We start from the raw sequence: 12,675 nt of genomic DNA, 5'->3' as shown, positions 1-12,675 counted from the left end.
CTTTTACTTCAGAAAAAATTAAGTAGGCGTTTTACAGAAACTTTAATATATAGAGAGGAATTGTACGAGAGCAGTCTTTAAGGAGATAAGATTTACAAATACTAGTAAGTCATCAGGGCAAAATTGTCAATTGAATAAATAGAAGTTATTGCCCTTGAAAGTTGATTTTCATCGTTAATGTTAATCATAAAAAGTCAACGTGACCGAAATTAACAACCGATTCCTGTACCAAGTCAGGAATATGACAGTTGTTAACCATTCGTTTGATGTGTTTGGACTTTTGATTTTGCCTTTTGATTTTGGATTTTCCTTTATGAATTTTCCTCGGAGTTTAGTATTTTTATGTTTTTACTTTTTAATGTGTTTATTGTTCACGTATTGCGATTTTCACACATTTTGTGATTTTTTTTTTGCCAAAAAAAGATAGAAAATGAGCAAGAATGTATATCAAAAATGTTCATCGCAATAAGATCTAATATCCGTCATCATGGCTGAAATTGTCAACAGACTCCTCCTGTATGTTATTTTATCTATAACATCTACTTGTTTTCTCACTTAGAATAATGAAAGCCTGAAAATACAAAAGGGATTACCAAGACTGCAAAAAAGTAAATCAAAACGAAGGACAACACATTTCCCCGTTAAACATTTCATTTATTACTTCGAAATAGTAATCAAACAAAAAAAGCAACGATTCTCCACTAAAAAAATTAAGAAAATACACACGAAACAGACATTAAAATATGTTCTATATCTTTATTGTGGATACAGTTAGACACATGTTCTAGTTGTCGATTTTTTGGCTGTAACAGGTGTTCCGTGGGGTATATCCAAACCATTCAAACAGAAAAAGTAACTGAAACAAAAAGACAGACAAATATTACAAAAGTTAGGGACGACAATGAAGGATACACAACTTAATTCAAATAGTTTGGGACTGGAGGGGTCAAAATTGCTGCAAGATTTGTTTAATAGACATATCCTTAAATTGATCAATCAATTTTCTCTAAATTAAGTTAAAACTGACCCCCTAAGGTCAGTGAAAAAAAGATATGAATTCAGTTTTTTTTTATCCTACATAGAACTTTTGATGTCGTCCCTTACGGTAGCAGTATTGAGTATCTGCTATATGATTTGTATACAAGTTAATAACACACACATAAAATCATCGACGGACTAGGTTTGTCAAACCAAAAAAAACAATTCCGTGACATGAAATTGTAATATAAGATCATTTTAAGATTGACACATCGTTTTATTATATAACTGAGAATCTATTTCTTTTTAAACTCGCCTTTGATGTCTCAATTTAACATCAGTTAATACAATTTTTAAAAATGTTTATAAAGTATTCTGTCATTTTTCAATATTATATGAGGTAATGAAAAGTCTACTAGATGACAACTCTTTATCAGAGACAAAACACCGAAGATGTTGTGTTTTGTTCAATCCAAACGACCCAACCTCAAATAGATGATGTTCCTCCTTAAAAACGTTTTGTAAAATGAATCATTCACCTGTCCTGATTTGATTCTAAATTATGAATATTTTTTTTTAATTTAAATTATACAATTATACTTATAAAGAAAACAAAACTTACTTTCCACCTATTTCTCCCGACTCGACTTCCAATGATATAGCATTATACCGACTTTCTCCTCCCCACATGTGCAAAAAACTCTTCCCCCTTTTTATATACTTAATTTCAACATTTTCAATTTCTCCAACCTCCACCGATGACATAACCAATTTGCCGTAGGTTTGGTATTTAGTAATTTCATCATCCCTACAAAGGAAAAGGTTTGGTATTTAGTAATTTCATCATCCCTACAAAGGAAAGAATGAGAGTGTCCCTTGAAGTACACAGTAAGATCTCGAACAAGAAATTATAGTTTTGGTATTTTTAAAAGCGGAAGCTACTAATTATTTTTGCTCTATGTTGTAATAAAACATACTATTAATTACTCTGTTGCATGATATTTGTTTCATTTGGCAATTGTTATCTACAAAAACAAAACAACAACATTACTTGATATATTCCAGCCATCCTGTCGTTCCAAAGTTTCCCTTTATTTGGATGTTGACTGTTCCATAAGTAGTTTGTGAACCAGATTCTAACTTAATCATGTAATGGAAACCTGGAAAAGACGGAAATTTCATTACTTCGTGGCGATATTATAGTATATGTCTATCGTTTTATATTTGAAAGATTGCAATGCGGCAAAAAGACGATTAAAGACCCATACTGTGTTTCATAAGTATTAATAAATTCCCTTTAAACTCAATCATGACAAATACAGAATAACGAATGATTTTCTTTTTAGTTGGTCTTGCCATTGAACAAATATGTGCTCATGGATCCAAAGATATGATGTACTAATATTTGTTTTGCCAATGCTTGCTGTAAGCTTGTAACGTGACAGAAAATAGTCCTCATTTGGGAACTAAATAATATTAATGTAAAAACGATGCATGTTGCATACTTTTGAAAATATAATCTATCTCTAAAGATTTTTTTTATGGTTTCTATTTGTATCTGATTTTTAAATTTGTTTATATGTACTTGTTTCATTGTTTTTATGCATTGTAAAGCGCTTAGAGTAAATGTTTATTTAGATAAGCGCTATATAAGCACTGTAAATAATAATAATAATAATAATAATAATAATAACAACACAACACTGCTAAGATAATAACAGTATAACAAATTTAAAAACGAAAATAAATTTCTCTACATTTGTTTATTTATATCTATATAGTGATTGCACCAACATGTTTGTATTCATTCATTCATTCATTCATTCATTCATATCTTTATTTCCTCTATTAAGAGATTCAATGAACAATCACATATGCACCAACATGTTTGTATTGTTATACTAGCTATACTAACCACAGTATGGAGTCTTCTCTTTCGTGTTGAGGAAGAGTTTTCCACGTGCTCGATACATATCTGCATAGTAACCAAGTTGTGAACAGCCAGTAGAACCACAAGTAAGACAATTTCCAGCATCAAAAGATTTCTGAAGCAAAACACTGATTTTTTAAACTAAACCATAATTTGTATATCTAGCAAAATTAGAAACAAACAAGTTGTTTTTCAGCTTTATTTTTTGATATAATAACTCTACCGACTTACAGAATAATATTTATATTCATATGGAATATATAAAACATCATTTAAAAAAAAAGAGCTGTCAAATTGAGAGCAAATTTGTCTTTTCTGTATCTTGATAGGAGTTATCATGCCCGTTTTCGAATCTAATAAAAAAACATATCTCCTGAACGGAAAAAGCGGAAGTTCGCAATATTGAACTAAATAGATCTTTATATTGTCATTAGTAACACAATAGTAAATAGTAAAGACAGGCCTACGGAATTGAGCAAACATATATGACGATGCTTAAACACTCATATATGCACAACATCTTTTATTAATCTTTGCTTTTAATGCAAAAGTAGTTCCTAAAAAATATTTTTTACACAACTTTGTACTTACTTTCTGACATTTAATAGTTTATTGATGCATGTGTGTGTGTGGTTTTTTTTCTTTCTTTTTGTTTGTTCAACACAAATCACCATTTTGGTCAAACATTTCATGTGTCTTTTCCACTACAATGTTTGATTGGATACCGTATAATGAATATGGTTATCTTTAGACTTTTCCTTTTCGACATTGTAAAACAAGGTCCAATTTGAAGCTTCCGTTACACTGTACGACAGTATATATATAAACGAAATGATGCACATCAGACCACTTTCAAGAGCCAAATTCAGATAAATCAACAAGAACCTCACGAAAAAAAACCACTTCATGCGTTGAGTTGACGAGAAATAACAAATGGTGATTATACGTTATAATATTTTCCTTATTAAGTTTGTGTTAATTCTTACCGAAGTATTACAAGGATATGCTGTAAATGGACACGGTGTGTTGATTGATTCTGTATACACTTGATGAGATCGGGAATGGCTACACGAAACAGCCTCAGCAGCACCTACAAATGGTATAGAAAATTTGCAAATTGATCATAGGTGTGCTGAAATTTAGAGAAGTATTGAATATAACATGTGTTTAAAGTCGTGTAACACCTTTACTGGTGATCAAGTGGAGGGAGTTGTCGTAGAATTGTCACTGGTTTATACACGGTAAAAATGGTATTTTGATCCTAAACACATTTCTAAGCACTTCTTTTGTGCATTTTCTTTCCAATGTTTAGATCTAAACGTGTCTCAGTACAATGTGTTGAGGATTGTGTTAAGAATCGTGTTTTGCTTTGAAATAAGTGTTTTATATCTAAACAATATAAATCATTTTTAAACATCAAAAGTGATTAAATTCAAGACGTGTTTAGAAACTATGTGCTTACTGAGAAATGTGTTTAGAAATTAAACACACTTCTAAACGCGTTTAGATCTAAACATGTGACACAAGTGTTTAATTTCTAAGCACGACTTTTACAGTGTACATACTTTTCAAATTATTATTTCTCTTACTGTATCTTACGATCCTTTAGCTATAAATCTGCAATCAATTTCATCGGCATGCCTATTATATCACGAACTGTGTCACTCATCTTCGCTAGCGAAGATAAGCTAAGTGTTCCCGGCGAGGGAAGAACAAAAATAATAATCAAAACACGAACACCGTCTGAATTTTAGAATAACAATTACCCTGAATTATCAGGTAGATGTACAAAATTGATGAAAAACGTTTAATCCCGCTGCAAATGTTTGCACCTGTCCTAAGTCAGGAATCTGATGTACAGTAGTTGTCGTTTCAACTTTGTTTATGTAATATATACGTGTTTCTCGTTTTTCGTTTTGTTTATATAGATTAGACCCTTGGTGTTCCCGTTTGGATGGTTTTACACTAGTAATTTTGGGGCCCTTTATAGCTGGTTGTTCGGTGTGAGCCAAGGCTCCGTGTTGAAGGCCGTACTTTAACCTATAATGTGTAACCACCTCTGTCGTTCAAAGACTTTTACTCAAAGAAGCTTAGTTTTAAAACGACCGAACTATATATTACCCATATTTTTTTATTTTTAAAAAGGTGTAGAGATTACGTCTACTACGCTTTTTCATTTAAAGGAATTTGTCACACAAACCTTTGAATCCACCACCAAACAAAGCACTAAATGCTCCAGAAAACTGGTTTGGACAACCCGGCTGTAATTCCCCTCCGTTTACATAAAAATCTACATGTCCTGAAACCTGCATAAGACCTGCACCACCGGCACTAAAAGGAGCTCCGTTCGTGTGAATGACATCTACAAACTGAGCATCTGTCTCGTCAAGTCTAATCTGTATTGGATGATGCTCAAAGTCTGGTTCAGCCGCGTCCATACCTGAAACAATTCATACATATATAAGACATCACATGCATTTGAAAAGGTATTCCTCGCTAATGTTAAAAATTAGATGAAAAAGTATAGTTTTCAATGAGGCAACTCTCCACCAGAGATCAAACTATGCGCAAAACCCCAAAATCAATAAAAGGCCCTCTAATTACAAATGTTAAACATTTCCAACGAGAAATATAGAGACTTGAACGTTGAACAAAACTATAGACCAAAAAACTACAAATATGACATATAGCGATAAACGATAACCGCTAAATTACCGGCTCCTGACATGTACATACAGAATGTGGCGGTATAAGCAATGCATGTAGGCTATATGCATGCAAATAAATCTTACCGGAAATACGCGCGAGTCGTCCGTGAAGAAGCCATCCTGTAAAACCAGCTGTATGAGCTCCAAGACTGTGTCCAATAAGATGTATGTCTGAAAATTTAGCACGGGCATGATCGACCATCATGTCTATAATCAATCGAATCTGTGTTCCCACCATTCTGGTATTAGCTACAGCTTGATCATAGTTTGGGAAAGCAGCACCAGGACCCCAGGTTACAACGACAACGTTCATATTTTCCTATGAAAAGGTTAGGATAAAAAGGAAAGGTTAGTTTAATAATGAAAAGTACATTTATATATACATTTCAGGGTTTGTCGCATGTTTTCTTGACTGACGTCTGTACTAAGACCAATAATATGGGATTAATTAATGCGATTCATGTATGCATGTAGACTTTTTACGATATTACTAAATAGCTAACCTCTATCCCATAATTTATTCGTTATACTTCTCAAAAGATCGGACACTGTTCGATAGGGTGTAGTCATTATTCGAGTTGATGAATAGTCAACATAACTCTTCTCGACACTAACCAAAGAGAAAATCATAAATAATTATAGGTCTGGTCTATGTTACTTTGGAATATTTCATTATGATCATAACTACAGAACTGGATCTTCCTTCACTCAATATGAAGTTATGCCTCGTTCACATGGACACTTAATTCGAATTACGTGTGAACTCGGCATGAGATAGGTGTCTTAACAAACAACGTTCTATTGTTGGATCTGCTCAAAGAAATATCTGTCTAAAGTATAGACGGGTGTCACATGTGGATCATGATCAGTTTACCGATACCGGGCACATGAAACCACCCCCTTTGTTATGGTGATGTTGGTGTTGTTAAGTCTTTAAAAGTGTTCTAATGTGTTTTATAAACGGTTGATATTTTTTTCATAGATTTTTATTTGTTTTGCTTGCCAAGGCGTTATATATATAAGTAAGATGTGGTATGATTGGCCAACGCGACAACTCTCCAGTATAGTTGTTAATGTCTGTGTCATTTGGTCTCTTGTGGTCTCTTGTGGTCCACAAGAGACCAAATGACACAGACATTAACAACTATAGGTTACTATACAGTTTTCAACAATGAACAAAGCCCAAACCGCATAGTCAGCTATAAAAGTCCCCGAAATAACAATGTATAAACATTTTAAACGAGAAAACTAACGGCCTAATGTTGTCAGTTTGTCTTTGATTAAAGAGTTTGAATATATTTTTTAAAATTATCTTGTTCATTTCTTTTTTTTTATTATTGCGATTTTTGCAATTCAAAATATCTGAATATTTCAAATGCATTAGTATTTCAGATTTGTATATTTCCTTAAGTTAATTTGAACACTTATCATACAATGATAAGCACTCTGCGACTTTGTACCAAATGACTTACATGTACTGAAATAATAATATAAGGTTATTTATTATTAATCTTGCGTTTTAGAGGCAGCGTACCAAAAATCATAAGGTCTTTTCTTATGAAGATTAAGTTATAATACAACTAATTCTGAACCTACCAGTTTCAAAAGTTCGTCTTTCATTTCATATATCCATGGTGTCTTAATGGTATTACTAAATCCATGAATGATAAACTTAATTTTAAGTCCGGCTTTAAATGGAGATTTGGTTATAGTACCCAAGTCTGTAAAATTTAAGAAGTAACCATGGTTTGGGTTGCTATTGGTAAATATCTGCATTTGAGTGCCAACTTCCTGTGGCGACTTAGGAAGATCTAGCTGGGCATTATCGAATGGCGGGAAGTTGTCAAAACAGCCAACAAAAGGATAACATTTCGTTTTGTTTTCATTAATCTTTGGTGTTGTGACAATTTCTGTACTTTGTTCATAACTTGGTGTTGTTTTGACGTTGTTTGAACTAGCTTCTAGTACTGTAGTTAGACAAAGCACTGAAAAAGAAGTTTTAATGGCAATTTCTAAAAAACTATTTATATAAGCAAAATATAGACACAAATTTTCAACCAGTACATGTTTTTTTTTTTAAATATACAACTATCTTTGTTTAGAATTTTGAAAATATGATCAACTATTGCAGCGTATTATACTGAAACGCAAATGTCAATACACGATACACAAACAGTTTCTTCAATAAAATCACAGCCACTCAAAACTATCACAAGAAGGTTGAAACATAAACATAAAGAAAACAATTAAAAGAAACAAAGCATACGAATTTAATAGGACTTATGATATCTAGAGTTTTCGTTTTCGTTTTACAATAACATTATTGCTGAATGGATAGGAAATTATTACTACCACCTTAAGGTCGCTGAGCATAAATCATAAAATTATAAAATACCTCTGAAAACGACTGTAAAAAATCATATTCATAAAAGCACAAAATAATTGTGATATGTTCTTACCAATTATCAAAAGGAAATGAAAACCTTTCATGTTCTCTCCGTCCTGTAAACTTACAAGAGGAATATCAAATATGAGAGATAAGAGAGTCCTAAATTGTCAGTAAGACAAATTTATAGAATCAGTACTAATCATGACGCATGGGAATGTTAAGTAGAGGCTCACCTTGCTCATGCATTACAAGGACTTAATCTTATGTTCTCTATATAGACTTTTTGCATATATTGAAGCGGTTTGTACAATATCCCAGAAGTTGGTCGGACGTCGAGAAGACAAGAATGTTCCACTTCTCTTTTAAAATACATTAATATATCTACACTAGTGTCATTCTCTAGCACAAAAGTTTTTACGAAATAATGTGTTTGTACCACCGAATTAATCAGTCCGGTCTTCGGGGAAATAATTAAGGACTATCAATATTACTAAATTTTAACCAATTTCTTTCTATATTCAGACAAAACTACTACAAAAAAAAAATGAGAAGGGGTATAGGGAATGTGTCAAAAAGACAAAAACCCGACCAAAGAATAGAAAACAACCCAAAACCAATTAATCTTCAACACAGCGAGAAAATCCTGCACCTGCCCCGAAACCCAAAAGTGTACGAGTTCAGTGAAAATGGACGTCACAATAAACTCCGAAACATAATAATGAACTAAAATTAAACAACAACAACAACAAGAACAATTACAGTTTAAATAAGTGTACAACTAATTGTGGTGATTTTGTTTTTCATTGAACTTTTTGAAATTACAATACATGACAATAAAACTAAAACTATATAAGAGAAGGGAGACAACAAACACAGTATATATAAAACTAAATAGTCCAGATGCTTATTACTTGGGACAGACACCCCCTTTTGTACCTCTAGCCAATGTAAAATAAACAAACACACGACACGACAATACACATAGAGTAAAAACCAGCATAAAATGGAGTCTGAGTCAGATGTAAGAATAGGTAACAGAAGAAACTAGAAGTAAAATGACAAGGATACAGACAGCTATACAGACATCAATTAAGTTAATTTAATGAATGTTATTTTGAAGGCCTCAAGGTAGATGGTATTTTATTAACTGTTGTTACCCTCTTCATACAAAAACAACCGGGGTTTCCATTGAAATCGCTCTAATTTTTGGAAAATAACCAGAATATTTTACTTAAGAGTTATCCCTCTTATTACATGGTGTAAACTGGATAGTTTGTGATACCTGTAGCATTGCGGTTTTTGTGTGTCATATTTTAGAGATAATTGTTGCATGTCATGCTCTATTATGCTCATTTTAACATTAACAAGCATTGACTTTTTTCAATACCTTAGTGTATGCAGTATTTTCACCGAACAACAGCTTTCTGTCAAGTGTGACAAATGGCTAGGCGCGTGATATTATTTTCGTAAAATGTAATTAGGCCGTTGGAATTTTCGTTCGAATTGTTTCGCATTTTTCGTAATAAATTACTTCTATTTGGCTATAGTATACACTCATTATTGAAGGCCGTACCGTGTTGTGACTTAAAAAAGCTGGACTGGGTTGCTATATTGTATCAACTGAACTGTTGACCAGATAATAAAACATTTTGAAATCAGTGTCATTTTTTAAATATCCAGTGGACAGGTTTTATCAACTGGTCAACGGTTTTGAGCAACTAAGTCCTGTTGGATATTGTTGTCATTAGTAATCATGCCACATCTCCTTGATTTTTATAGTGACCAGCTAGGGGCCGTCTTAAACTTGCAGTGAGGTAAGAGTTTGTTTTGTTCTGTGTTGATGGCATCACTGTGACTTTGAGATGAGGATTAGCTTTAATAGCTTTGTGTGTGTATGTGTGTGCGTGTGTGTTTTTTGGTATGTTTTTTGTGTGTGCATTAACTGATTAAGTGTCATGGATTTAGTGTATTGGATGGAAATTCTATATCCATTGTTTTTCTTTTATTACTATAACGAATCAATGGAAACTAGGCTGCGAGGATCGAGTGCTTCAAAAGGACAAATCACAAACGAAGAATTTGAGTGTACACTGGTGTAGGAGCTGAATGGTCAATATTTGACCCCCAAAAAAATGAAAATGATGAAAGAAAATGAAAGATCACACTAATTTAAAATTAATATACTGATGATCTTTTTTCAATCGCTCGTCATTTCGGTCCGCTCCTATCGTAATGGAGCTACACCGGATATTGCTGCTAGCTGAAGTGAAAAGAGGTTGTTAAACTTTGCAACCATAGGTAATATAAAAAAGATGTGGTATGAGCCAATGAGACAACTTTTCACAGGAACCAAATGACATAGAAATAACAACTATACGCCACCGTTCAGCCTTCAACAATGAACAAAACCAAAACTGCAAAATATTAAGTCAGCTTTTAAAGGCCTCGAAATAAGAAATGTAAAACCATTCAAACGAAAAAACTAACGGCCTAATTCATTCATAAATTAATGAATGAAAAACAATTATTTAACACAGCAATAAGCGACAACCACTAAATTAAATACTCCTGGCTTTGGACAGGCCCACACATAAGCATGTGGCGGGGTTAAACATGTTAGCGGGCATCCAACCTACCCCTTCCTTGGGACAGTGTTGTCACAACATAAGAACAAACTATACCTTAGAGTTAGTGTTCGGTGAGGGGATGTTCTAGGTTAGGGTTAGGTTTTAGGGTTACAGCTAGTGTTAGGTTTAGGTATGGGTTAGGGTAAGGTTTGGGTTAAGGATAGTTTTGTATACTAGGTCTATATGGGTTGGGACCCTTAAAGTAAAAGAAGACTTTACATCCTAATAACAATAAGACAATTAATGCAGATCTAAGAGTAACCGCATTACTGTCACTCAGCTAGTTTAAAGTCACCAGAACGCTATAGGCCTACCCATTTGCGAGGTTTTACGATAATTGCCATTGGATAAAAAAATATAAAAGATGCTGTACACAGATCTTTTCAACACAAAATGTAACGTTTGACAATACGTTTTTGCGTAAAAATAGGTGATAAGCGTTATAATTTTTGCTATTTTCAATTTCTATTTCTTTTATTTTCAAGTCTAGTACAAACATCGTACGCAACGTCTAACGAAGACACCTTACCTTCTAGTCCGAGATTACTGTTTTGAAGAGATTTCTCTGACTTTGCCAGACAAGCTGGGTCTGCCCCCAGCTTGTCTGGCAAAACAGCCGTTAATAGACGTCAGAGTAATCTGGGATTACTTACCTTCTAACACAGAAAAAAGAAATCCTAAAGGGGAAAAGGAGTCTTTACAATACTTGGAGCACATCATGGTGAGCATCTTATCACATTCCAGAGAAAAGGCGCATTATTTACAGAAAACGAACACTAACACCTGTAGGCCTATGTCTTGCCTTGTCGAATGCATGGTAAATATTACAGGAAGTCGGCGATTTATCACGCAATGTTTACAAAATGACGTCAATATTTTTTACGTCAAAACACATGACTTCTGAGGAATGTTGGTATGGAGGTGCCATTTGGGGAGTACACATTGTCATTCTACACATAAGTAAAGGAAGATGTGGTATGAGTGACAATCAGACAACTCTCCATCCTAATAACAATTTATAAAAGTGAACCATTATAGGTCAAGGTACGGCCTTCAACACGGAGCGTTGGCTCATACTGAACAGCAAGCTATAAAGGGGCCTCAAAATTACAGGTCTAAAACCATTCAAACGGGAAAAACATGTGTGAAAGAACATTTTATTTTTGTTCTTAAAAAGTCTGTTCTGATTGTAAGGGAGCTAACATTTGATTTTTATGGTTTATCCTGACTTTTTTTTACATAAATTGTCATCCTGACGTTTTTTTTTTTGCAAGTATATCTCATCCTGCCTTTTTTTTTACTCAAAACTCCTGTCCTGCCATTTTCAAATGTCATCCTATGAAATATCTAGCCATTTCAAAATCATTTCATGATTGTTCTATAAACGTAATATTAATGTCTAGACCTGAAATTGTATTTCCATTGTTGTTACATGTGTGTTCCTAAATTAATCTGGTTTATTTTGCTGTAATAAGATTTGTATAGCCTATTTTCTACACTAATACATATGCCATAAAAATATTGCTGTCCTATCAGTGCTAAAGACTGAATAAGTAGAAGTCCTATCAAAAATAAAGTAAAAATAAATGTGTGTCCTACTACGTTTTGCACCGGTCCCAAACCCCAAATAAATATTGACCTGTCCCTAACATGTTTCATATATATTGTCCGGAGTTTTCTTCTACCTTGAGATAATTATTATATTGATGTTCATTTTATATCTTATGAGACCTCGAATTGATTTTTTGGGTTGGAGTTCAATTGAATGTATTTTTGATAGTTGGGACTCTAACAAATAATAGATTCAACAGTTCAGTTATGATCAGTTATGCTTATTTAGAAAGTGGGAGTAGTATAGATACAGATGTTAAGCAAATCTGGTTACGAATGCATTTTAGTCTAACCTAAATTGTTCACCATGGCCAAGCTGCAGAGGCGGATCCAACTATTTTCATAGGTTGACAAAAAGGGGGGGGGGGGCACTGACTGTCATAAGAGAGACCCACTTCACTCATGCTTCAAAGATTCATTATTCAATCCTCC

The 12,675-nt window shown here is 33.4% G+C and overlaps 1 protein-coding gene across 2 annotated transcripts; it reads right to left on the bottom strand.

The window, feature by feature from the left end:
• Positions 1-742: 742 nt before the first annotated feature.
• On the bottom strand, positions 743-11,431 carry LOC134713818 (inactive pancreatic lipase-related protein 1-like). Of its 2 annotated transcripts, none has more exons than XM_063575099.1 (9): positions 11,286-11,431; positions 7,213-7,601; positions 5,701-5,935; positions 5,109-5,348; positions 3,895-3,998; positions 2,894-3,023; positions 2,030-2,138; positions 1,601-1,786; positions 743-856 (listed from the first exon to the last, which is right to left on the bottom strand). In XM_063575099.1, exons 1-9 carry the CDS (start codon positions 11,359-11,361, stop codon positions 772-774), a joined length of 1,554 nt encoding a protein of 517 aa, XP_063431169.1. In that variant the 5' UTR covers positions 11,362-11,431; the 3' UTR covers positions 743-771. The 2 variants fall into 2 exon arrangements, with proteins under 2 accessions (XP_063431169.1, XP_063431175.1); XM_063575105.1 differs by lacking the exon at positions 11,286-11,431 and adding an exon at positions 8,076-8,186.
• Positions 11,432-12,675: the final 1,244 nt, after the last annotated feature.

This window comes from Mytilus trossulus, chromosome 1, assembly GCF_036588685.1.
Source record: "Mytilus trossulus isolate FHL-02 chromosome 1, PNRI_Mtr1.1.1.hap1, whole genome shotgun sequence".
NCBI lineage: Eukaryota > Metazoa > Mollusca > Bivalvia > Mytilida > Mytilidae > Mytilus > Mytilus trossulus.
Note: the sequence above shows the minus strand (reverse complement) of the source record. Positions and strands in the feature narration are given on the sequence as shown.